Genomic DNA, 23,490 nt, shown 5'->3' on the forward strand with positions numbered 1-23,490 from the left:
GTACAAAAAGAAAGCCTTGACTCTAAAGATTATAGAATATAGAAGGATTGTCTTCTACAGTTAGTCTAGTTTATTTACAGTCCTTTCTACATCCTATGGCTCTTTTACTCTTTTTGGCGTGGCATCTATTTCACTTCATCAGTGTCCCCTGACCATTCAGGAAGAGGCCCCTCCCCCACAGTGACTCACCCCCATCTCTTGCATTTGGCTGGGTCACTGATGCAGAACGAAGCTTTGACATGGTACCAGTCAGTCAAAGCTTTGTTCGCTATCATTGCTATCTCTTGGACCCATTTAGTCATCAATGTTCATGCTTAACTTTTCTCTGATAACTACAACAAGAAAGAACCCCTTTTGCTCATTGCCAACAATAAATAAAAGTGAATTAGCTTCTGTGCTCTGTAGTTATGATCTACAACATAGAGTGTGGTGAATTTTCATTGTGATTGTATTCAAGGGAGTGACTAGAGAGCACAGGGACAAGCACAGAAGACAAGTGGGGTTGTGACTGTGAGAGTTGTGAGTAAGGGAGGATGGTGCACAGCGGGAAAGATCGATTCTTATTTAGATGAAAATGAGGCTTGATGCTTGTGGGGTGAGAGGAGGGCAGCTTTAGCATCTAAATGACTGGATGTTTCACAGAAATTATCCTTAAATGAATCTCCACCAGTAAGACATGAAGTTTACAAAGCCATTGACAGTCTTTTTACTTTCAAGGAAGGTCTCCCTTGACAGTAAGCATGACTTGGGGTTTGGTAATAACTCCTGCACCTTAATATTATGATGAACTGTCGCAAGTAAATGGCATGTTAGAAGTTCTTCTTTTAGGAGTTTGGATAAAGGTGCCTTGTTTGTGACCAGGTTCCTTGTTTGCACACTATTATCAGAAAGAAAGAAAAAAAATGGTTCCTTTTGCTATTGTATATTAATATTTTTTTTTATAATTGAATGTGTGATATTTGTAAAATTGTAGGTTTTGTTGTGGTAAGGATAACTTTTTAAAGAGTTAAAATCCACTGCTTGGTATAACCACTGAGAAGCCTGAATTGTGTCTTGTACTATATGCACACGCAAAGAACAATTACTGTTTAGGTTTGCTGTATTTTCTATTCTTGTTGTCTCTAACTTGAGATTGATTAGCTACAGATTGTTGTAGATGGATGTGTGGAGAGTCAGCATAAACCACTGCCAGTTTGGTCCTACTCCCTCATGCACACCCATCATCTCTTCTCAGTACAGCAAGGCTGGCTGCAGCTCTCCTCCACATCCATTCAGCCAGCCATTCGTCTTGGAAAGCTGTCTCTCTGATCTGAGTGATAAACTACAGCAGAATTGCCAAGTTTGCAAAAAACAAGGACACTTGTTTTCAATCTGTGCTGTCAACATTTTCATACTGAAAACTGATGGGATGTTTCATTCATAGGGGGTTTAGGACAGAGGTTGACAGGACAGGTTGTTGTGGCATGCGAGATTCATACACCTCTGTACTTGCTCAAACAAATCTTTAAACACGTGTGTAACGGCACCTTGTGTATGGTATAGGATACTAGTGTAATATTTACACGTGTGTGTAGGCTTGCGGCTTGTTAAAAGCTCATATAGCACACCATCCCAGTCCTTTAAATGCCTACAAACATTTATTTTTTGTTTAGAAAAACGTTTTGTTAAGTAGATGATCTCACCTTATATTAATGAAAAAATGGCTTGAACCAATTATAATAGGACAAGCATTGCTGATGACGTAAGGGGCTATCCATCTGTAAAGGCCGTACAAGAGGAGGTTCTAGTCACTTGGAGGAGTAATACAGTAATAGGGTTGAACGCTGTGTTACAAAATTAATATTGATGCATTGTTACCAGCATTGCACCAGCTAATATTGAAACGTTGGATTTCTATAGCCCAATGGTATAGCCACCGATTAACCCACCCGCAAGATCGCGCTCTGTGGTGCTACGGAGTTCAATGGTCACGCGACGCACACTGCTCGCGCAGCCTAGAACGTCCCACATACTCGCGCGACATCAACAACAATGGCAAACGGCAAACCTTAGTCTGTTTTGGTAGGGAATTTCTGATTGGAGCGAGTCGGTCCGAAAGCTTAGTCGCTGCGTTCGTGTATTATTTCTTTTTTTTGAATTGGAGAGTTTTATTTTTAGACAAGTGTTCGTCTATTGCTATATATATATATTTATATATATATATATATAACGTTTTCAATTTTTAATTTTGAAAATGTGCGAGGCGCTGTTGGCAACCTCACACAGTCTGTGCATGTGTGTCCCTGCTGCTTTTCTGCTGGGCTACGGCTACTAACCTAGCTGCTTTTCACTCGGTAGTTAGCTAGCGTTAGCCTGGCCGCGTTTATTAACTTGAGGCGAAAAACACAAGCAAATGTAAAGCGTGTTTGTGCGGTCTGTTTTATGACAACAACCCTTTACTATTTTCTAGTCGTTGCTGTCAGGTACGGTAAGACGTGTTGCATGATTTGTCGTAGAATATACTTTGCTGGCTAGCTAACAGGCTAGCTATTTGTGTGTAGTCTTCGACTGAGGAAAACGGCGAGTTTTCTTTAAAAGTATGGATGACCAGACCAGGATGCTGACTGGTCTCACCGGACTCGGTGGACTAGCACAAGCCGATGTTGGTGACCCAGACTCGGTCAGAAAACAGCAGTCCCTTGGTCAACCTCAACAAGACATAGGGGATATCTTACAGCAAATAATGGCCATCACCGACGAAAGCCTGGACGAAGCACAGGCCAGGTAAGACGGGCGAAGAGCCATTTTCCACACATGAAAGCTAAGCTAAAGTGCGTTGTATATGTCTTATTTTGATTTAGGGCTCCAGTTAGTCTGTTAAACGTTCACGTAAGTTAATGTAATGCTTATTGCAACATAAATGCAACTTCACGTTACAATGTAATCCGTTGCCAATACATGTAGATACATAATAACTTGAACACCCACATTACAGTGCTGTTGTAGTTTGAAAGGAGCTTCTTTGTTACTTCATATCGCGCCTTATTGTGTACTGTAGTTTGTAAACATGCTAACTTGTTTGAAAAAGGGCGATAACGTTTATCTTAATTGGTATATCAATGAAGTGTTACATTAAAAAGTTCCATTTCCCTATTAAGTCGGTGACGATGGTTTACATATAATGCACAACCACTTGCCTGCTTTGATCTCTTGGTTTAAAAAAATAATCAGGGTAGCTAGGGCATAAGTAGTATGTTTTGTACTTTCATCTATCCATGCATAAAGAAAACAAATCTTTTTCGGGAGTTTTTGTCATCTTCCCATTGGCTCATACAATATCCCATTAATGACGCAGAATTTACCTTTTTACACTAATTATCAAAACTACCAAGAAGTACGTCAACAATGTTTTCTACGGTTGTACACAAGTTGCTATCGGAATGAAACTATGTATTCTGGTCATTTTGCCAAAGCTTTCGCATATTACTAATCAGACTATGGAAAATTATATTTGTCTAATTGTAACACGTAAGCTTAAATGCCGCTCTACATCAAATTAATGTCGATATCATTAGTCATTGAAATGCAAATGAGCTCATAAATATGTGTAAGGGTAAGGATTACTCTGTTGTCCAAGCATCAGCCCAGTGCCGTGTGATGACAGCAATCATCCATTCATATGATTTGTCACTTCATGTTTGTGTTAGGTATTTTATGTATCATTATTGTGAGGAGTATGAATTGCAGTGAGCAACTGACCCGCACTCATTTGCCATGTGGCTCACGGAGCATAAGGTCAGTTTCGGATAAAGCGACAGTATTTCAACAAAAGACAACCGTCCACTGCAAGACTGTGGCCACAGTGTGATGTGTCATTAGCTAGTGATTTTCCACCCAACATTTGACCACCTGGTTCTCTTAATTAATTCACTCCTCTTTCACTCCCTCCCTCCCTGGTGTTCATCCTTTTCATTGTGTGCTGGGTGCAATCAATTCTGCTATAATGTGTACGCGAGTGCAGCTGTCCACAAATCGAGTTTCTATTAATGAGATGGTGGTGAGGGGGAGGGATGATGCTATACCAGCAACCTATGAACACTGGGGATATTACCTTTTCTTTCGAACAAATTTGAGGACTTAATCCTGCCTTTTCTCATTGACACGTGCACATAATTTTGCTTTGGAATATTTAGTGTATTGTTACTTTTCTTCTTCTCCCAGTCTTTTTTTTCTTTATGATATGTGAAGACCATTTACAAAACGTTGTACTATAGTGAAACAATGTAAATTTCATTAATTTTGATTTAAAGGGCCAATTATAGTGTAGGTAATCATGTATCTGTCTATTATTAGGTGTTAACAGGCTATTCTTAAAAACTAAAGGTGTGGAGGCTTCGGAACTGCCAGAGGTGTCCTTGCTGTATGCTTGTATTGATCTAAACTCCCACTCAGAGCATGTCCTCTTCGTGCCATGTATGAGCAGGATTAATACTAAAAAGAACGCAGCCAGCTGGCAGTTCAGTGGACTTGATGCAAATTGTGGGGCATGTACAGCCCAAATCGTTGCTGCTGTCATGTGTATAGTATGTATCATTTAAGACTGTTAAAATACAATACTCATCTTCTGAACAGTATGTTTTTTACGTTAGTTGATAGACCAGCTTGCGTAAGTGTGGAGTTGTTACGCTGTTTGCTAATTTGCTTCTCAGGTTCACTGTTCAAAGGAAAAACAACCAGAATTCAGGACTACACTAATTGCAACAACTTTTTGTTGTATGAAATTTTCATACATTTTAACAGTTGGTTTGACTTAAAATGTACATTCTTTATCAACATCATACTTAACTCCAATTTAAGTTTGTCACCCCCACTTTTCCTTGGTCATGGGTCACGTGTTAATGTGTGATGGCTCACATATGAGCATTACGCCCTTATCGTGCAGGGTGGCAGTGTGTTGGGATGGGGAGTGGTCAGGGCAGCGCAAGAACTCGGTGTTGCAGAGTACACTTCCTGCGCACCATCCACCCTCATCCTCTCACCCTGTCGCCATATGTTCAGATGCTGGCCAGAGGAATCGCCGGCGCATTGGGGTGGATCAGACGACCCCACAGAGGGAGGGAGAGCAGGGGGGGGCATGGCAGGGGGTGGCCTGCCACTCAACTTCCAGCACAGGTCAGTACAGGACCGCATGAGCACCTCCTTCTCCCCCTCCTGCTCATACCCTCCATGCTAAAGGCAGCCCTCCCCCCAACTCAATCCAGCAGTGACAGAATTGGTGGACAAAATGACATAGTTAATGTTAGACACATAACTCTTTACATGATACTGCCTCATAGAGTATTCTCGCAGAAAGGCAGTCTTTTGTGGCGCATACAGTAGGAGCACTATTTGCTGGTCCCCATAGTCCCCTCATTAATACTGCAGTGGACATTCACAACTGGAATTGGTGTTGAGGTCAGGTGTAGCCAAATCATGTTCATCTGTGGTTGTGTTTGTGTTGTTAGTAGTGTTATGTCTTTATTTCAGGGTGATTTTCAGGTTTTTCATGGCGGTTTTGTTTTTCAGCTAAACTTGAACTCTATGTTGCACTTTTTCCTTTGGTCACCCATATCAATTTTGCAGTAAATGATGCCTGTTGTGATTTGTAAAACTCTCCATAGAACACATCAATATGCTTGTTTTTTTCATCCATAGAACTAGTCATTAAAATACAGGGGGTGCACACATTTCCAGAAACATTTTTTACAAGATGATGCAATGTGACAACAACTGCAACATTTGCAAACTATGGCCACACAGTAACTGAGTTAAACAACACCTTTCTGACAATCACAACAATAATGGAGGAACATAAGCTACACGGGTGTAGCGTGCTTGTATTGCATGCAGTTAGATGTTTTTGTTATGTGTGCCTTTCATACGTTTTTGAATGTGAAAGACATTACTTTAAAAACACAGTTGTATATGTACTCAGCACTACCCCTCCCTGATCTAATTGGTGTGCACTGCACAGTCAGTAAGTATAGTAGATAACGCCCAAGACTATCAGTGTCAAGTCATTTAGGGTTGCATTAAGTATTGGGCTTTACTACTGCATTCCAGTTTTACTAATTTTAATACGCAAGTAAGCTGTATGGGCGTATGTGGGTGCCGGGATGTGTATTAGCTGGAGATTTTCTTGCTAAGGTGTTCTGATTTGATTACAGGAAACTTTAGAAGTTTTGCCCTTTCTCCTTTAATTGCTATTAGCCTGTTTGGCAATAAAGATAATGTGTCTGATTAAATTATATTCGCAACTTAATCCTAATCCTCTCTATCAACTCGCCATCTTCTTTTATGGAACAAGTCCATGTGTAAGAGGTAGAAATTAGATTGCTGTGTAATAACTTTGGAATCTGGTGCTCAGTAATGATGACCTTGAGGTTTGGCATCATTACCTGTCCCACAGTGCAAAGCATCCAAATGACAACATTACTCTTGCTAGTTCAGATTGACGCATCAGGGATGTTTCTGCAATGACAATGGCATTTGGCAATTGAAAATGCCTTTTAAACAACATGGCTCTGTTCTGTGTTTCACTACACTCTTGAAATGCTGTATGCATAATACATACAACTCCTCTACCTGTTTTATGGGGGAGGACATGGAATGACTTGAGATGGAGGTCTGTTTATTGTAATCCTCCACGCTCTCTCCCTCTCTTATTCCCTCTTCTCTCTTACAGGAAGCATGCCCTGAACTGTCACAGAATGAAGCCAGCCCTCTTCAGCGTTCTCTGTGAGATCAAAGAGAAGACGGGTAAGTTTCTACTTCACTCGTTCTTTGTGTTCTCCAGTCTGCACAGGTTGTAACCTAGTGTTGAGAGTAGTGTGCCTTTGTTCCAGTTTCCCCGGCACCAAGTTACTTTTTTAATGGCCTCGCAGAAAAGTCAATTGATTGAATATTCATTTTAATTATTATAGAACTATTTAGTTATAGTTTAGTAGTGTATTGTGTATGCTTTGGTTCCAGATCATTCTAAATATGCATCACTGTTATTTATTTTGGCCTAGTAATTATAGAAACTTGACCTTTTTTTGGCTGCTGTCCGGACTTCACCCAGACCAGCTGAAACTAATCTTAGTGGATCGGTGCCTTTGAAACTTGAGTTAGACAAAAGAACTTGTGGAAGAGCAAGCTAACAACTCTGAGTTCACATATTTATTTATCAGAATGTTGTTTTCCATTTTACCTGAAGTACCTGGGTGAAGAAATGTTGGTTTACCTTTCTGCATTCCTGTCAATATCCATCTCATATGATAAAGCGTTATGTGACAAACTATATGAATAGTGGAACCAACAGGCTCGCACAGTTATTTGAATGTCACAGCAGTATTAACTATATTCATTGTTTCCCCTTGATCACCTGTCTGAGAGGCGGTGATGACTGCTAAAACGCCTCTTATGGCGTTTTTCCATTGCATGGTATCTACTCGTCTCGACTCTATATGCCTTTTTCGGTTTTCCATTTTGAAAGAAAGTCCCTGGTACTTGCTAACAGGTACTTTTTTTGAGTATCACCTCAGTCAAGGTTCTAAGTGAGTTGAGGTGATACCAAAAGGTGACGTTTAAACCTGCAGATTACTGATTGGTCGGTGAGCAGTGTCACTAATCATTGCTAGCGACCGACGGTGGTGTCCTGAACAAATCTACCGTGTTTAAATAGTTTAGCCAGCATTTTTATTTATTTATTTATTTATTTATTTATTTTTGCTGCCTCCAGCTTCTTTTGAAACTAATTTGTCTTCTGGCAAACGGCCACATGCTGAGAATCAAAAGCAACACAACTTTGACGTTCTCTGTGTATGTCCTATTGGTGGTACTAATCTGCAATGGAAAAAGGAGGACGGGGCTGGTACCATTAATGGAAAAACGCCACAACTTTAATGGCAGCTGGTTTGACTACGGTTTTACTCCGTCCGCTCCTGTGCTCCCCTGGTGGTCCAAGTGTTGCTTTTGCCACAAAAGTTGCTGATGTTCCTCTCTTTAAAAGAACTTAAATATTTTTGACTGCTTCGGTTTTACCTCTGGACGATGTTTAGGGGTGCACTGATTCATCGGCCTTGTTGACTGCCATCAGCCTGAAAACAAGATGGTATTTGCCAATGGCAGTGGGCCGATGTTTATCTGTGTCGCATCAATTTTGCACTGGCTAAATGTTGTGTCTTTGTGGTCAGACTAGTACAACAGTAGCATCTTTTTCATTACAAAGAAAGTTATATAAAAAGCTGTTTCAAAGGCCCCCTTCTGACCTGGTTTTAAAATCCGTCCTAAGTGATTCGATCACAAGTAGACAGCTCTAGGTACGTGTGTTCCTACATGGCAGTAGAATGTGAAATACAAAACACACAATTTACTTAGTAGTTTCTGTGACACTGTGGCGGTTCTAAACAATTTCAAATGGAGGGGTCAGTCTGGGGCCAAATGCAATTTTAGGGGTACTAAATGTATTATGCAAAAGTGTCACATACCACTAACCCTCCATAGGTTTGGTTCTACAAAAGGCTAATGATACATGTATAATAATGAACACAAGACTACTCATTGAGTGTTAACCTGTATTTTATCTATCACTGCACATGAATAATATTTCTTTGGGGATAAAGGTTTTTGCCACCATGAGGGGGCAGAGGCTGTATAAAACAGCCACTGCTGTGATATAAGAAATACTTTGAATGAGTATGTATTTCTGCTCATAGTTGAGTAGGTGGTCTTTAATGTGGACACAGGACACATTCCCATTCTCACTGCTATTTTGTTTTTTGAGATGAGATCTCAATTTGTCATCAATGTGTCTTGAGAGCGTTTTCAACTGTACTTAGAGCTGTCCACTTGGGATCCGATTGTTCAGATCGGATCTTAATACCAGGTGGAAACGGGGTCATACGTTTGTATGGTTGAATTTGTGCTCATTCAAAGATGGTTTCATAAAAATGCTGAATGACTTAAACAGTTATTAACAGTTAAGTTATTTTTCTTTTTTGTTCTTATTTGTTTCCCTGGAACAAAAGGGAGAATAACAACAAAAACATCAACTATTGGCCACAATTTTTATTTTAAACATTGTATTGGCCCAGAATTTCCCAACAGGGGCCTCTCTACTGTTGTTGTGTTCTTGGAATGCCGCAACTTCGGAAGTAAACAATGCTATGTCTTTCAACGATAAACGATACGTGATTGTGGGCAAATATGTTGCAAAATGTCAAGTTTATTTCCTATATTTATTTATTATAAATAATAAACATTATGGTAGGGGAAACACTGTAATAATAAAATACCACTACTGTATCATATCCAAATGATTAGATTAAAAAATCAAACTTGATCCCAAAAGAAAGTTCATGCCCAGCAATGTGATGGCAGGTATGAAAATCTCCAGATGGGTAATATTTCTTTACATTCACACCGTTATGCTATTTCATACAAAGATGATCTTTTCTCCTACACTGTGAAAACCACTACACCACACAGTGTATGGTAATTGTGTATTGGTAATATATTGATATGCATATCAATGCAGTAACTACATCCAAACACAACATACAAAGCAACAAGAAATAATGCTGACACTGTCTTGATAAATAATGCTTAAATACACATGATCTGATGAACATTATTGTAAATATCTTAGATTTGCTCTTACTCATAAAATTAGTCAAAGTAAGCATGCAACTTATTGTCATCTTCTAATCTATTCGAGTCAGGTTTTTTGTGTGGTTCAAAGGCGCAGGCCTGGGATGGATGGCAGATTGATGGTTATGGTAGTGTAAATGGGGTGAATTTTTGAATCCTCTCACTCTGGCAGTCTCTCTCCATTCTTGTCTTTCTGTGTGCTTTTCTCTCTTCCACTTTCCTTGTGTATCTTCTAACAGCAAAACCCTCTCTTGTTCAAATACAATTTGAAAATGCTGCACTGCTGCCTGTTGTGGCCCTCTGTCAATAATGTATTATTGCTCTCCAGTGATTGGACAAAAGTAAAGGCTAGGCTTGAGTGAGTGGGGCAGGCTACACTGTTTCCCAGGCAACCAGTGGGCTTATTTATCCTAATGCCATTCACTTTGATTTTTACATTTAGTCTCCCTGCAAACTAGAGAGAAGGTTTGTGAGTACTCCTACTGAGCAGAAAAACACCCAATGCATAGAGGTAGGTTAACAAAAGATTAAGGCTTGAGGAGAATATGTCAACTATGAGATATAGAGATCTTAGGCTTTGCCTGTACTCTGCTGACCATCTGCCACATAGTGCCCTCCTAACTGTGCTGTGTACCTGCTTTGGCATTTCTCTGCTACTCTATCAGACCCCCTGCAGGCCCCATTATGTGCCTGTGGAATGTGAATTGACTTCTCTTCAGTGCAGCTTCTGGAAGACCCAATCAGTAGTCCTCTAGTATCTCCACAGATTTTCTGCGGTCTTTTTTTCACTAACAAACACACACTTGTGTCGGCACTCACATACACACTGTCTCTTACACACATACGCACACACTGAACAAGGATAAAAGCAAACTCGGTCTTGGGTCTACTCCTACTGCCTCGGTCTTGTCCTCTCCCCCTCCCTCCCTCTGCCTCGCTCCCATTCTTGAAAGAGAAGACTTGCTCTGAACTCAGGGCTTTGATATGGTAATTTAATGGTGGTGGTTGTGGAGGAGGGGAGGTGGGGTGTGGGGGATGGGAGGTGAATTCCTCTGAGTGCTGCAGTTGGTTAGATTGTTTTCATTGTAAAGGAAATGTTCTGCGCAAATGCCAGTGCCCCCCACCCCACCACCCCAAAACACCCCCGTTTTACAACAGTGCCTGTGTTGTCCTGAGCTCTCACATTAAACATGACCTCTGTCTGCGTGAAATTTGATTCTTGTTAATACTCTTTTAAGATACACTCCAAAAAAGAAATTAAAGCACTTTGAGAGAGATGGGAAATGATCAAAGTTGAGTGCCAGTGGCTTTGCTTCAACTCAGTTCTGTTCTCCCTTGCTCTCATGGGTATTTGCTGTAAAAATAGCTCTTGGTGCAATGGGACAGCTTATGCCAAAATCTCTGAAAAGCCACTGCAGCTACTCTCAGAAGTTTTTCATTTAGTTTGGGCATGTTTGAGGTGTTTCTCCTTACTTTTATGCATTCCTAATGCTTTACACATGACAACAGTAAATCTGTCACTCACTCTATCCTGTCACCCTGCTTAAGTCCCTTTCTTTCAAGCCTGAACATTCCGTTGTTTATTTTTGGACAGGTTTATATACATAACATAAAAATATTTTTTCCAGTGGAATTAAAGCTATACGGGTTTTTCTCCTCCTCCTCCTCCTCCTCACTTGGACAAGTTCACACCCCAACACTTGTCACTCATCTTGATAAGCTGTCTGATTACCAACTTTCGGATAATGCTGCTAGTTGGTTGTGTAGGAATAGTGGCAAACTGGTAGGCTCTTTACCTATTTAAAGCTTAGTTTATGCTTATGCATAAAATCGTGGCGCAGGGCTTTTATAGATGGCGCACAAGCATGCATGGAGATGTTCATGCTTAATGCATTGTTCGTTGCAGTATTCTCCAAAACGCCAGGGGGCGTAGAAACAAAATCTGTGTATAAGCAAGAAGTAGAGCGGAAGAAAAGGAAAGTAGGCTGCCTGGCACTAGTAGTGAACACATTCATGGTAAACACCGACCTAATGCCAAACATTGCATTTGTGTACTCCTTGTGTATTAACGTTACTGTCATTTACCTCCAAGTCGAAATTAGTAAAGGTAACATACTGCCTCTCAATGTTACAAACACTCGTTTAGGGCCCTATGATTTCCGTGATGTGGAAAATGTGGACCAAATCTACACATGAAAACGGAATTCTCTTATACACACGGAATCGTACGGAATTTGCATATATTTTGTTGACACATTAAATACACAATTATTTTTTTTTACTTCGTTCTCATTTTTCAGTTTAAAAGAACAAGCGTATACAAGTAGAAATGAAAAAATCAGTGGGTGCAAGGCGTGAGTTTGTGGAAGATTTTGTTGTAATGTGTGCTGAAGCTGACATACCGCTTGAGAAAATGAAGAGGATATGTCCGTTTCTTGTTAAACATTGCAAGCAGGGAGACGCAGGCAGACCCACCTGGTCTTTGACCAGCACATGCAAAAAATGCCGCAAGAGATCCATGGAATATATTAACAGTTTAAAAAAAAAACTGAACTGTGAGTTTGTATCACTGAGTTTTTAAAGGTCAATACTGCTTAGAAGTGAAAAGAAAAGAAAATCGGAATTTGAAAAAAATAAAACTGATTTTCATAGGGCCCTGCTCTTTCAATAAGACCATTTTTTTCAGCTTTGACAAAGCAATTTCATGTTTTTCCACACCCTCCAGCAAAATGCCTCTTCTTTTCCCAGTGTAGTGTCTTTTACCACAAATGCTAGGCCATTTGGCTGTCCCTTTGGTCTCTACATGAAGAATCATACGGCCAGTCTTCTCAGCCCACCATGTTGAAATGGAACGTGCAGTGTGCACTGAGTTACAGAAGTTCAGAGGTGTGCAGCCATGTGCCATGACAACTCGCAGAGCTTTTATACTGGCCGTGGGGATGTCATTTTCTGGCTTGCGCATCTTGCACCGGGAACACCACAACAAACATAAACCTAGCTTAAGATTAAAATGGCTGACTCTGTCACCTCTTATTATTAAAAGTTGATGTGCAATTCACCATTCTTATGATATAAATGTATCTGTACATCACCACGCATATTCGCATATTGGCCATGTATCCCTCTGCAACAACAGTGAGGGTTTAACAACAAGGACATCCCGATGGCCTGTTTCCAATGTGATGTTAACTTGAGCCAGTTGATTAGGTGCCTAGTTGTGCCTGTGTCCTAACAATGTTTCTGGGACACTGGGTATTTGCTGTTTGCCTCTGCCACAGGCCCACTCCCTTCTCCCTGTGCATTATCTGACCAGCCAGAGTTGGTTTTTAAGAGCACATAGATTGCCTGATCCTTCAAATGGTGACTATTTAGTTGAAAATGAAGCTCAGTCCTGTAATGTTTGGTTAATTTGACTGTGATATTTATGTTGTTGAATAGAAATGTCTTTTTTTTCTAACACATACAAGCACCAAAATCTCACAGTTCATGCCTGCAAGCAGAGCCAGAAGCACTTAGCTAGTATGTTGGCAAAGGGGCTAGCTGACAACCTATCATCACAGCCTATTAATGTTTTGACAAGATGGATGAATGGTTAGATTTAGCCAACTCTATGATCTCGCTCTCTGGTTTATGTTTTTCAGTGCATTTCTGGTTTCATTTAATAAAGAAGCTTCTCTTGTTTATTTAGATCTTTTCAATTAATAAAAAACACATTTTGTTAACTTAATTTATTAACTTATATATATTATAAAAACAAAAAAGCTTGAGGGGGAATAAGAGACAGCAAAGACGATGTAAAGTGAGTTAACAGTAAACACCAAGCTTCTTTAGACACGGTGGCTTTATTTGTAATTAGTACTGTCGGTAATGTAACGGGTGTTACAACATTGAAACTGCAGCGCACACAGCACGCCTTTTTGTTTACTAAAATTGCAATTTTTGCGGTTATATAATCGCACAAAGTGACATTGCAATTAGATTATTGTACAGCCCTATCCCTTGTGTTGTTTTGTAGTGTAAGTTTTATCTGAATGGATCCTTATATTATTTCATGATAGCCTGTTGACTACCACACACCCTTTCAGAGAGAAACCTAATAATTAAACATTTTTATTAAATCAGCCTTTTGGATTTGGTCATAATGTTTTTGCAAACAATGGAAGGTTCTTAATCCCATCATTACTTTGGCATTCACAGCACTCAAGTTGTCTAAATACCATTTCAGGGACAAAACAGCCCCAATTACGTGTTAATTGAATTACAGCCTGATTGTAGTTGTAAAAACAGCAAGTCACACATAGTTGCTATGTCTTAATTCACAGCAAGAATAAACACTATAAACAAATCTCATTTAAATTTATTTTCATTTTAAGAGGCCATTCATGAAAGGTGACAACAAAGCATCACGCACCAGTGTTATCCTGTTGATAGCAGTCAATTTTTTGGGGGAAAAACCCATTGGGCATCACATGATTGATTTAGATGTTTGTATTACACGGACTTTGACAGACTACAGTACATCAAGTCTAGTAAATTACATGCCTCATTAAAGCAACGTAATTATTATTAGTTTTCAAAGAGCCCAATTTGGAACAGAGCCATACAATTTAATGAGTTGGTAGGAACCTGTGGGAAGTATTTTATTGTATTTTATTATATTTTTATGAGGGAAAGAATACATGGCCTTTTAAGACAAAAGCAGCAACAAGATAAAAAAATGTTTGTGGTAGAAATGCGACCAATGTACCTGAAGCTACCAAACTTGCATTGTCAGTTATCACTCGGTCAAGTCCTCTGGCTTTATATTTTATAGAGTCGGTTTTATATTTACACTCATCATCGGTGTTGCGCTAGATACTAAATAATAGTAATCAGTTAGTTACTAGTTACCTCATTAAAAAAGTAACTAAATTATTTTACAGATTACTTCTACCAAAAAGTAATGTTACCTTTTTAAATATCAAATCTGTATGGCCAAAAAAGCAACAACAAAAAACCAGAGCCGCCACGAAACTCAGAATGGCAGCTAGATGGAAATAATCATTGGTTCTTGACATCAAGTCAGTTTTGCCCATTGGTGGACAATACCGATGTAAATGTCGATATATTGTGCATCCCTAATGCTGTTGGTAATGTGCTTATTGCTTTCATTTTAATACTGTTGTTATTATCTCTGCCGGTCATGCGTTCAGCCGTGTGCTTTTGTATCTGTCTGTCCGCAGCTAATCTCGCGTACTGCTGGACCCATCATCCTCGTTTTTTGTTTTTTTTTGCACAATTATGTGCCCAAGGACCTGGTTGTGGTGTCATTTGAAACATTCAATAATGTCAGCCAGCTGCTGTTAAATCATCAATTATGGTTGCAATACACTGGGCAACTTTTTGGTCAACATGACAAGGATGCCACAGGAATTAACATACATTGAATGTCTTGTGAATGTTGCAGTCAATGAAACAGCGACATCAAAAAAATACAAATGGTGGAGATAATGATGTAACAAGCCTTTCACTAACAAACCTAACCTAACTTACTTAATTAAAAAAAAATAATGCATTATAGTTCTAGTTTCTGACAAAAGCAACTGAGTCACAATAACACGTTAAATTGTAACATGTTAGTCCCAACACTACTTACTATGCAGTGATGCTGGATTATCTCATTGTCTTCTCAGGATTCTGTTTTTTGTGGTGTCCTGCCACTCAATCGTTTTTTTTTCTGCTTTTCTTTCTTTGCAGGAGAGAACGAAAAAAGATAGTGTGTTGGGGGGGGGGATGCAGGAGCGATACAGGGAGATTGATGAGGCAGTAAGAGCAGGAGTAATTACTTGGTGTCCATTCCCCAAGCCAGATTGGCAGACGGCTAATATCACACAGACCCCTGGCCCTGACAGACACCCCCCACCCCCCACCACCACAACTCAAAGTGGGGAGGCAGAGCACCCCAACCTTCAGCCTAAGCCTAATGGTGTGTGGGCCAACTGATTTCCCCATGTGGTATTATTCCTGTAGGAACTGGGCCTCTGTATATTGACAAGGGAAACTGCTGTCTGAAGTGTGCTGTAGGATGGGAAAAATTCAGTGGAATTGTTTACCTTCAAGATGGCTGCAACATCATTTTTGTCATGATTTACCAAGAGCAGTGATTTGGCTGTGCTGTCACTTAGTATTTGACGGCGATCAGAATTTCTGGGTATGGATGACTGAGTTTAACATCTCAAATAGTTGATTAGCATTGTGCTAATGAATTGCCCGTTTATAACATGCAATTTATTAGCACAATGTTAGCACAATTCTAGTTAGGACAAATGCACACTGTAGGATTTTTTTTGTCTGATCTAATCAACTAAGAACAATTTAAACTTATTCAACAATTTTTCTTAATGTAATAGTTAAAAAATATATATAAAGAATGAGATAGAATTTAATAAAAATGTGTTTGTGGTCAATGATCACCCACAGGTTGGACTCCTTCTCTTCATCCCATCAGCCCTCCCTCTCAGCATGTCTATGCCTCTCACACTACTTTAGGCTTTGGTCTTAAAAGAAGCCAGTGTCTCTTTAATCAAAGATATGTAAATGTGGTCTCAGCTGGATTGCATTAGTTTGGTGGGGTGGGGATTGTCGGAGCCTAGCGCCTAATCCTGACTAATTAAGGATTAATTACAATTGATGGAAGCCTTCCACCCCTCTACAGTAGTGCACATTGTTGTCCCAGACTGTATGTTTCATAAATGCAGGGAAGAGACAGAAACATCATGGCAAGTGAGGAGGGGGGGCACCCCAAGAGTACCAGTATGCATTAGTTTCTTGCAGATACTGTAAAGCCAATGCTCGTTTTTAAGATTGTGGCGCTCTTGATTGGGATAAATGGATGATGGATTGATGTAGTAAGTACTGTTTGCTAATGAATAAATCCATATCATGGGAGGATGATTAGTTTGTGTGTGCGTGCGTGTGCGCGCGTGTGTGTGTGTGCGTGTGTGTGTGTGTGTGTGTGTAAAGGTTAGCCTAGCTAGCCAATTAAGAATACCCTTCTGTAAAACCACTGGTAAATTGTTATCCTGACCAGCCGGACATATTATAGACAATAATTTCAGTCCTTACTAAGCTGGGACATTGGACCTGTGCAGACTTACCATGTAGCCTCAGCTCTCTCTGGCACCATCTGACTGTGTCATAATGCTTGTTCACTTGTTATAAATGGGCACTGCTCTTCTGATCTATCGCTTAATTGCCACCTAATTTGCATAACAGTGCAAATTAACGACCTCTCAAATGAGCGTTCATTTTTCACAAAGTCTTTAGGAGCTCCTTAAGAGTCTGTGCTAATGAGCACAGGAGGCAGCTGGCCTGATGAGAGTTGACTGGGGGAAGATACTAGCAGTGCTTTAACAAGCCTCCTGCTAAGGTGCTCTTTGCCAGCCTCTTCTTCCTCCTGTGACATTTCAAATTCTTTCTTCCATGTTTCTTTGCGTTTTTCTCTGCGTGCAGAACTGCTCTAGACTGCAGATATTATGTTGTTGATGTAGTTACAGGGACTTAAAGGAGAATTCTGGTTGATTCCAACACATAGCTCTGTTGTATTTAAATTTAGAGTGCTGTAAGTAGAGAGAAAAACAAAAACAATCGGTGCTGCCTACACCGTGTTATCCTCCTGCTAGCATTAGTACCCAAAAGGCTTAAACAGGGCAAGTTTCAAACGTGTTTTTAACCTCTAAACATGTTAAAAATGTCATTAAAAGTGCCTACCCATGTGAAGTGATTCCTTCAGAGTGAACACAGTGAATCTGACTGCAGTAGAAATGAAAGAAATGCATGAAAGTTCTGCTAATTCAGCTGTGTTCAGTTCCATGTTCCATCCATCCATTCATCCATCCATCTTCATCCGCTTATCCGGTATCGGGTCGCGGGGGCAGCAGCTCCAGTAGGGGACCCCAAAGAGATATAACAAAAATATGTTGGCTGAATTAGCAGAACGTTCATGCATTTCTGTCACATCTACTGCAGTCGGACTCACTGTGGTCACTCTGAAGGAATCACTTCACATGGGTAGGCACTTTTAATGACAATTCGAACATGTTAAGAGACTAAAAACACGTTTAAAACCCTGTTTAAGGTTTGGGTGCTAATGCTAGCAGGAGGTTAACACAGTGTAGACAGCACCGATTGGTTTTGTTTTTCTTTCTACTGACAGCACTCCAAATTTACAAAGAACAGCTACGTGTTGGAATAGACTAGAATTCTCATTTAACAATGTTTAATAAACCCTTCCAACTTGATTCTTTTTAGCACTTGTGCCATGTTGACACCAACATATTTTCATGAAAAATATATTTTCATCTATATGTGGTCTTTTACTAGTTAAGCTGGCAGTATGCTCCAAATTGAATCACGTTTTCTCAGATTACTGTTGACCGCCAGCTATGACCATATACCAGTATACTCCCTGCAACTTGAGATCTGTTTAATACTGTCCATGAATTTGCGAGCCAAAGGTAAGTGACTGAAGCCAAATGTTTCTTTTTGGTCACAAGCCCATAGTTTTTTCCATGCAATCGCACAATATAGAACATTTTGAGTATACTGTCAGTCTACATTTAGGAGATTGAATGTTTGAATTGGCATTTTTAATTTTAATATTGTGAGTAACTTGGTTCACAAATGACTCAAAACTTAAGGAATATAGTATGTGCTGATCATAATCGCATGTGCACCAATTTACTGCTTGTAGAAGTTGGTAGTAATTTGTATCCTCTAGGTTGTTTTTAAATCTGTTACTTGTAAATCTACTGCATTTAAATAATTTCTAACTATGAAATTGTCAGTATTCTTAAACTCAAATATACATTTTATTTGCTGATTAAATTTGTTTTTCTGCCTACTTTTACTTTTGACCTACAAAAACTATTGGAAAGACTTATTAGGAAAATGTTTCTAATACTTTGCTAAAACTTCAAATAAACAATAGACATTGTAGATCATTTATTGCTTTATATTTGTGCAGAGTAAATGACAACCCAAAGGGAGCTATCCTTCGTTATTTGTGTGCGTTTGTGTTTGACCATATAAGGGGGTGCACTATATGTAGTCATCGCTCGAGGGTCGAAGCCTCTTTAGTTAATTAAGGGCTGATTAATGATGTGTTGGACTAAAGTGTTGTTTGCCCAAGGTGTGAGTTCTTCAATTTACACCTTAATCAGACCACACTGGTGTGCGTGCGTGCGTGCGTGCGTGAGTGCGTGCGTGCGTGCGTGAGTGCGTGCGTGCGTGCGTGCGTGCGTGTGTGGGTGTGTGTGTGTGTGTCAAAGTGAGAGGCTGCATGCAACAGGAGTGACTCTTGTGAACAACCCAAACAGATGCTGATTAGCGTGAGCTGCTTAAAGTGGGAATGAACATATGGATTAGGCTCATTAAGTTGACTGTACTCCACAAAAAAAACTTTTATAAGAATGGGGCACTTTTTTATGTTGAATTTACAATAGACATTTTGCTTTTCCCAATTTCCATTTGGCAAAAAGCCCATCACGGAAAATATTCATTTTTAATACCATGTCTTTCAACTCGCCCAAGGCAAGGCCCTTTTTTGAGCAACCCGTATTTTTCCGAAATGGCATGGTAAATCAAAGTACTATACGCACAGAGGAACTTGTTTTTATTAAAGTTGACAATCAATTGTTACATGTGATTCTGTAAAGAAAGGGTCATTGACATCAAGGCTCCTACTCAGATTGCTAAGACTGCTAGCCGCATTATGAGCACATTTGATTTTACATTAACAGACTTTGCTGGGTGTCTGAATGGGCATTATGAATGTGAAGTTTGTATTTCACTGCATGGATTTAAATGTCAAGAACTTTGATGAAACTGCTCTGTCTTCTCTAAATCCACTCTTCACTATTCTAGAGCCATGTTTTATGGAACCTAGAAAGCAAATTCAACCTAGTGGGTTTTAAGCCACTATCCACAAGGCGTGCATGGTACAGGAAGACATTTCTTTTTTCCTTTTGTTTGTTTTTAAGGGTTAAAATCTGAAAGAGTACTTTTAAATTGGCTCCAGTTTTTTCCCTAGCTCCATTTGTATTGCCTAGACACTATTTTATATCCTGCAAACTGTTTTAGTCCTTATACAGGGGTTTACCTATCATATTTCCAGTGCTGCAGTTGAGATTTGTTTTTGTAAGATGCATTTGCATATTCATGTAGCATATTTTCATTGTGAAAACCATCTTTCTTTGGCCCATTCTCTTTATCTGAATTCTCTGTCTGTAATAAAAGGAAAAACTGATGTTTTCACAGTCCTATCTTTTCACTCTTTCTGGCTCACTCGCTCTCTGGCACGTCTGTACTCTGGATTCTGTATATTTCTGCTGCCTCTCTCTCTCTCTCTCTGTCTCTTCCTCTCTTGCACACATATCTTCTCCTGTGACTCCTTCTTTCAATTCTCCTTGGTTCTCCTTCTACCCTCTCTCTCCTTACCTTTTCCCCCCCTTTTTCCCTTCTCTATCCTTCTCTCTCTCCCGCTCCCTTGCTCTCTCCCAGTGAAAGGCTGAGAATACCCAAGGGAGCTGATGCAATTAAAATGCTAATCCTGTCTGTCTACAGAGAGAGGGAGAGGGGGGGCTGACAGCATGAGGGATTGCGGCTCACATGGAGAACTCGACTGAAATGGAGAACAGAGGGAGGGGGGCACTAGGGGAGGTGTGTGGGGGTGCGCTGAAAAGGAGAGGGGGGAGGGGATGTGAGTTGGGGGGAGACATAGTGAAAAAGGGGATGCTAGCGAGGGAAAAGACAGACAAGGATAAAGCTTGTGTTGTGAGCTGAGCAATGATATACTGACTGCATTTAAGTCTTATCTATCCCTATGTGTGGAAGGCATTACAGTTAATGTACAGCACTAGACTATTGGTTAGGTTATTCACCCTTACCTGCACCACTTCATATATTGTGTGTTGTGTCTGCACAGTACACCATTTCAACATTGGCTGTGCAGAAATGAGAATAATTATGTATGCAGTGAAAGCCCAGCTGGATACCCTGAATATTTCATAGTATGTGTTGCTCGCTCTGTCTCTCAATGCCACACAGCCCAGCTAGGGTGGTAACATGTGCATAATGGTTTGATTTCTAAGAGCTGTAGTGGCAGGCTGTGGGCCTTAAGATGTCTTCCTATTTAAAAAAACAACAAGAAAACAACAAGTGAATATAAGTATCATTACTTACAATATTTAGAATTTTAGTCTCTCTGTAACAGAACTGGCCCAACAGCGATGTCTGGAAATAGTTGATCAAAAGGAGACACTGCTTAGATTTTGGCCAAACAGCCCAGCTCTCAGACCTGTATATGGTCTCATGGTTGGTTTATGAGTCAAAGACTTTTTTTACTCTTTTTTTTATTTTTATTTTTTTTTTTTTATACCTGCATCCATGTCATAAAGTCTTTTTCTGTGCATTATCTCAACTCATCTCAACAGCTGCTATAATACTACTAGGCCACTAGACTGTGCATGAGTGCAATTGTGGGTAATCACAGCTTAATTGGAGTAATTAGGGGAATGTAGGGGGCATTAGGCTACAGCTGGGGGCCATAATGAGGAGTGGGGCAAGAGGGAGGGGGTAGAGGTGAGAAGCTTCAAGAGCCCCAGTTGCCCTCTTCACTGTAGCTCAGTTGTACTTCTGAATAAACAGTGAAGATCAACCCCACGCATGACTACATACAATCAGAGCTGTCTGCAGCAGAATTTTTGGTAGTGTACACAAAACTGTAACTGGCATCAGAGTGTAAGCAAAGTATCAAAACAAAAGCCTCTGCCCCATGATCAATAATTTAGCCATGGGTTATCTGGTTAGGAAGTGCAGAGATCATTTGTGAATGACTGAAAGGAAAGAAAAAGAGGAGGGTAAGAGATGGGCAAATCAGGGTCATTAGTTCAGGCGGCTGGGTCTGCTGCATTCCTGAGCCCTGAGATGGGGGAGCAGCAGAGCAGGAATGTGCCTTGGAGAGAGAAGAGACCTAAGCAAAGGGAAAGAAAAAGGCAAGAAGGAACAAGAAAAAAAGGGGGAGGGAAAGTTGGACGCTTTGCTATAAGAGGCCTTAAATGGTGGAACAGACCCATTTATCAAATGAAGTTTGAAAAAGCGAAAACTCATCTGCTCTGTAGCACTTGGAAACTTTAAGCAAAACTGTTTTGTCCTCATTTCTTTCACATCTGTTAGTGCTACAGTACAGCTCTACTCATTCTTCATAGCTCTGACTGATCCATGGCTAAAAACCTTTTTTTTAAATTTTTTTTTAGCGTGACTCTTTAGGACCACTTTGACAGCAACATACATATTATAACATTGTAAAAGTTGTGCTAACAAGAGACAATATGAGTGGGCCCATGCACCCCCTAACCTTTGATGATGAGCTTTGACTAACTAACGTAATCCTTAAAGAGGACAAACGCCTAACCAAGTTTCCACTGGGATTAATCTTGTCATCCATATTGTTAGCGTCTGTCTCCTTCAGAATCCTGTCTGGTTTTACCATTGTTTAAATTGGCTTTTACCTTTTTACTTTAGTCTTGAGTTATAAAGATCAACATCAATCTGAACACTACTGTGTTTATTTGTGACTGAACCAATATTTCCCAATTCACATTTCAGCATAGGGTTCCATATTAGTTTACAAACATTTCATCAACAACTTACTTACTTACACTTTACTTTTGTACACAAACTTGTGCATGGCAGTATAATCCTGGTGATGATATTTTTCCTTCCAACAAGGGGACAGACTGAAACAAACAATTACATGTATTTATCAATTAGTTTGCAGGTCGTTTTCTAGATGAATAGGTTAATTGTTTCATTTGTTTGTTTTGGTTGTTTAATTAAAAAAAAAAAAATAATTTCAAAATCAAATTGCTTGATTTCTGACCAAAGCTATTCAGTTTACAGTAATACGAAAGAGAGGAAATCTGGGAATCCTCTTGAGAATGTTTAGTATTTTTGCTTGAAAAATGTAGGAAACAATTATTTAATTGTTAAAATAGTTGCTGTTTAATTTTCATAGGATTGGCTAATGGATTAATCAGCTAATCATTGTATCAATCATATGTTGCATTTTTTGTGAATTAGCAACAGAAAGTACTGAATGTATGCAATTAAAGTAATATATTTGCAAGGCCACTATATAGTAGATTGTATTTTTTCAGTTATTTTTAATTTGTGTATTGGTACTATAATAACCACATATTTCATTTTATTATTTACAAAATAAATCGGACTTTTAGTAAATAACATGCAAAGACATTGAATTGTGATACCAAGTTTCTACTCTTACTTTCTGATGTTGAAAGATTGAGAAGCAAAAGGAGCAAGAGACAATTTTGTTAAGTGATAAAACCTTTAGACTCTGAACGGATGGTTGTCTCTACAAAAACTCAGTAACAGAGGTGTGTGTGTGTGTGTGTGTGTGTGTGTGTGTGTGTGTGTGTGGTGGTGTGTGTGTGTTTGTTGTGTGTGTGTTGTGTGTGTGTGTGTGTGTGTGTGTGTGTGTGTGTGTGTGTGTGTGTGTGTGTGTGTGTGTGTGTGTGTGTGTGTGTGTGTGTGTGTGTGTGTGTGTGTGTGTGTGTGTGTGTGTGTGTGTGTGTGTGTGTGTGTGGTGTGTGTGGGTGTGTGTGTTGTGTGTGTGTGTGAGCGATGAGAGCATGGCTGCAGGCTGACAGAGGTCCTGGTATAATGCAGTGGTGGAGAGCAGCAACTGATAACTATACTTATGGCCACTGGGGCTCATAGTGACAGCACATGCACTCCCATTACTGGTCCCATGCCTCATGCCTTAACCTTTGGCAGCCT

General features: G+C 39.8%; 1 protein-coding gene and 1 long non-coding RNA gene across 8 annotated transcripts in view; one reads left to right on the forward strand and one right to left on the reverse strand.

Annotated features, from left to right (window-relative positions):
• Positions 1-386: 386 nt before the first annotated feature.
• LOC116703704 (uncharacterized) lies at positions 387-13,509 on the reverse strand. The gene is made up of 3 exons (XR_004335485.1): positions 13,407-13,509; positions 12,201-12,204; positions 387-397 (listed from the first exon to the last, which is right to left on the reverse strand). It is a non-coding gene; the product is annotated as an uncharacterized LOC116703704 (long non-coding RNA).
• Positions 1,829-23,490, forward strand: part of pbx4 (pre-B-cell leukemia transcription factor 4) — a 28,160-nt gene continuing 6,498 nt past the window's right edge. Inside the window, exons 1-3 of one of the 7 annotated variants that reach the window (XM_032538576.1) lie at positions 1,829-2,763; positions 5,038-5,151; positions 6,704-6,777. In XM_032538576.1, the coding sequence (XP_032394467.1) occupies positions 2,579-2,763; positions 5,038-5,151; positions 6,704-6,777 (373 nt within the window). In that variant the 5' untranslated portion in view covers positions 1,829-2,578. The remainder of the gene's footprint in view (positions 2,764-5,037; positions 5,152-6,703; positions 6,778-23,490) is intronic. The other 6 variants (XM_032538574.1, XM_032538575.1, XM_032538579.1 and 3 more) reach the window with 6 other exon arrangements.

This window comes from Etheostoma spectabile, chromosome 15 (assembly GCF_008692095.1).
Source record: "Etheostoma spectabile isolate EspeVRDwgs_2016 chromosome 15, UIUC_Espe_1.0, whole genome shotgun sequence".
Lineage (NCBI taxonomy): Eukaryota > Metazoa > Chordata > Actinopteri > Perciformes > Percidae > Etheostoma > Etheostoma spectabile.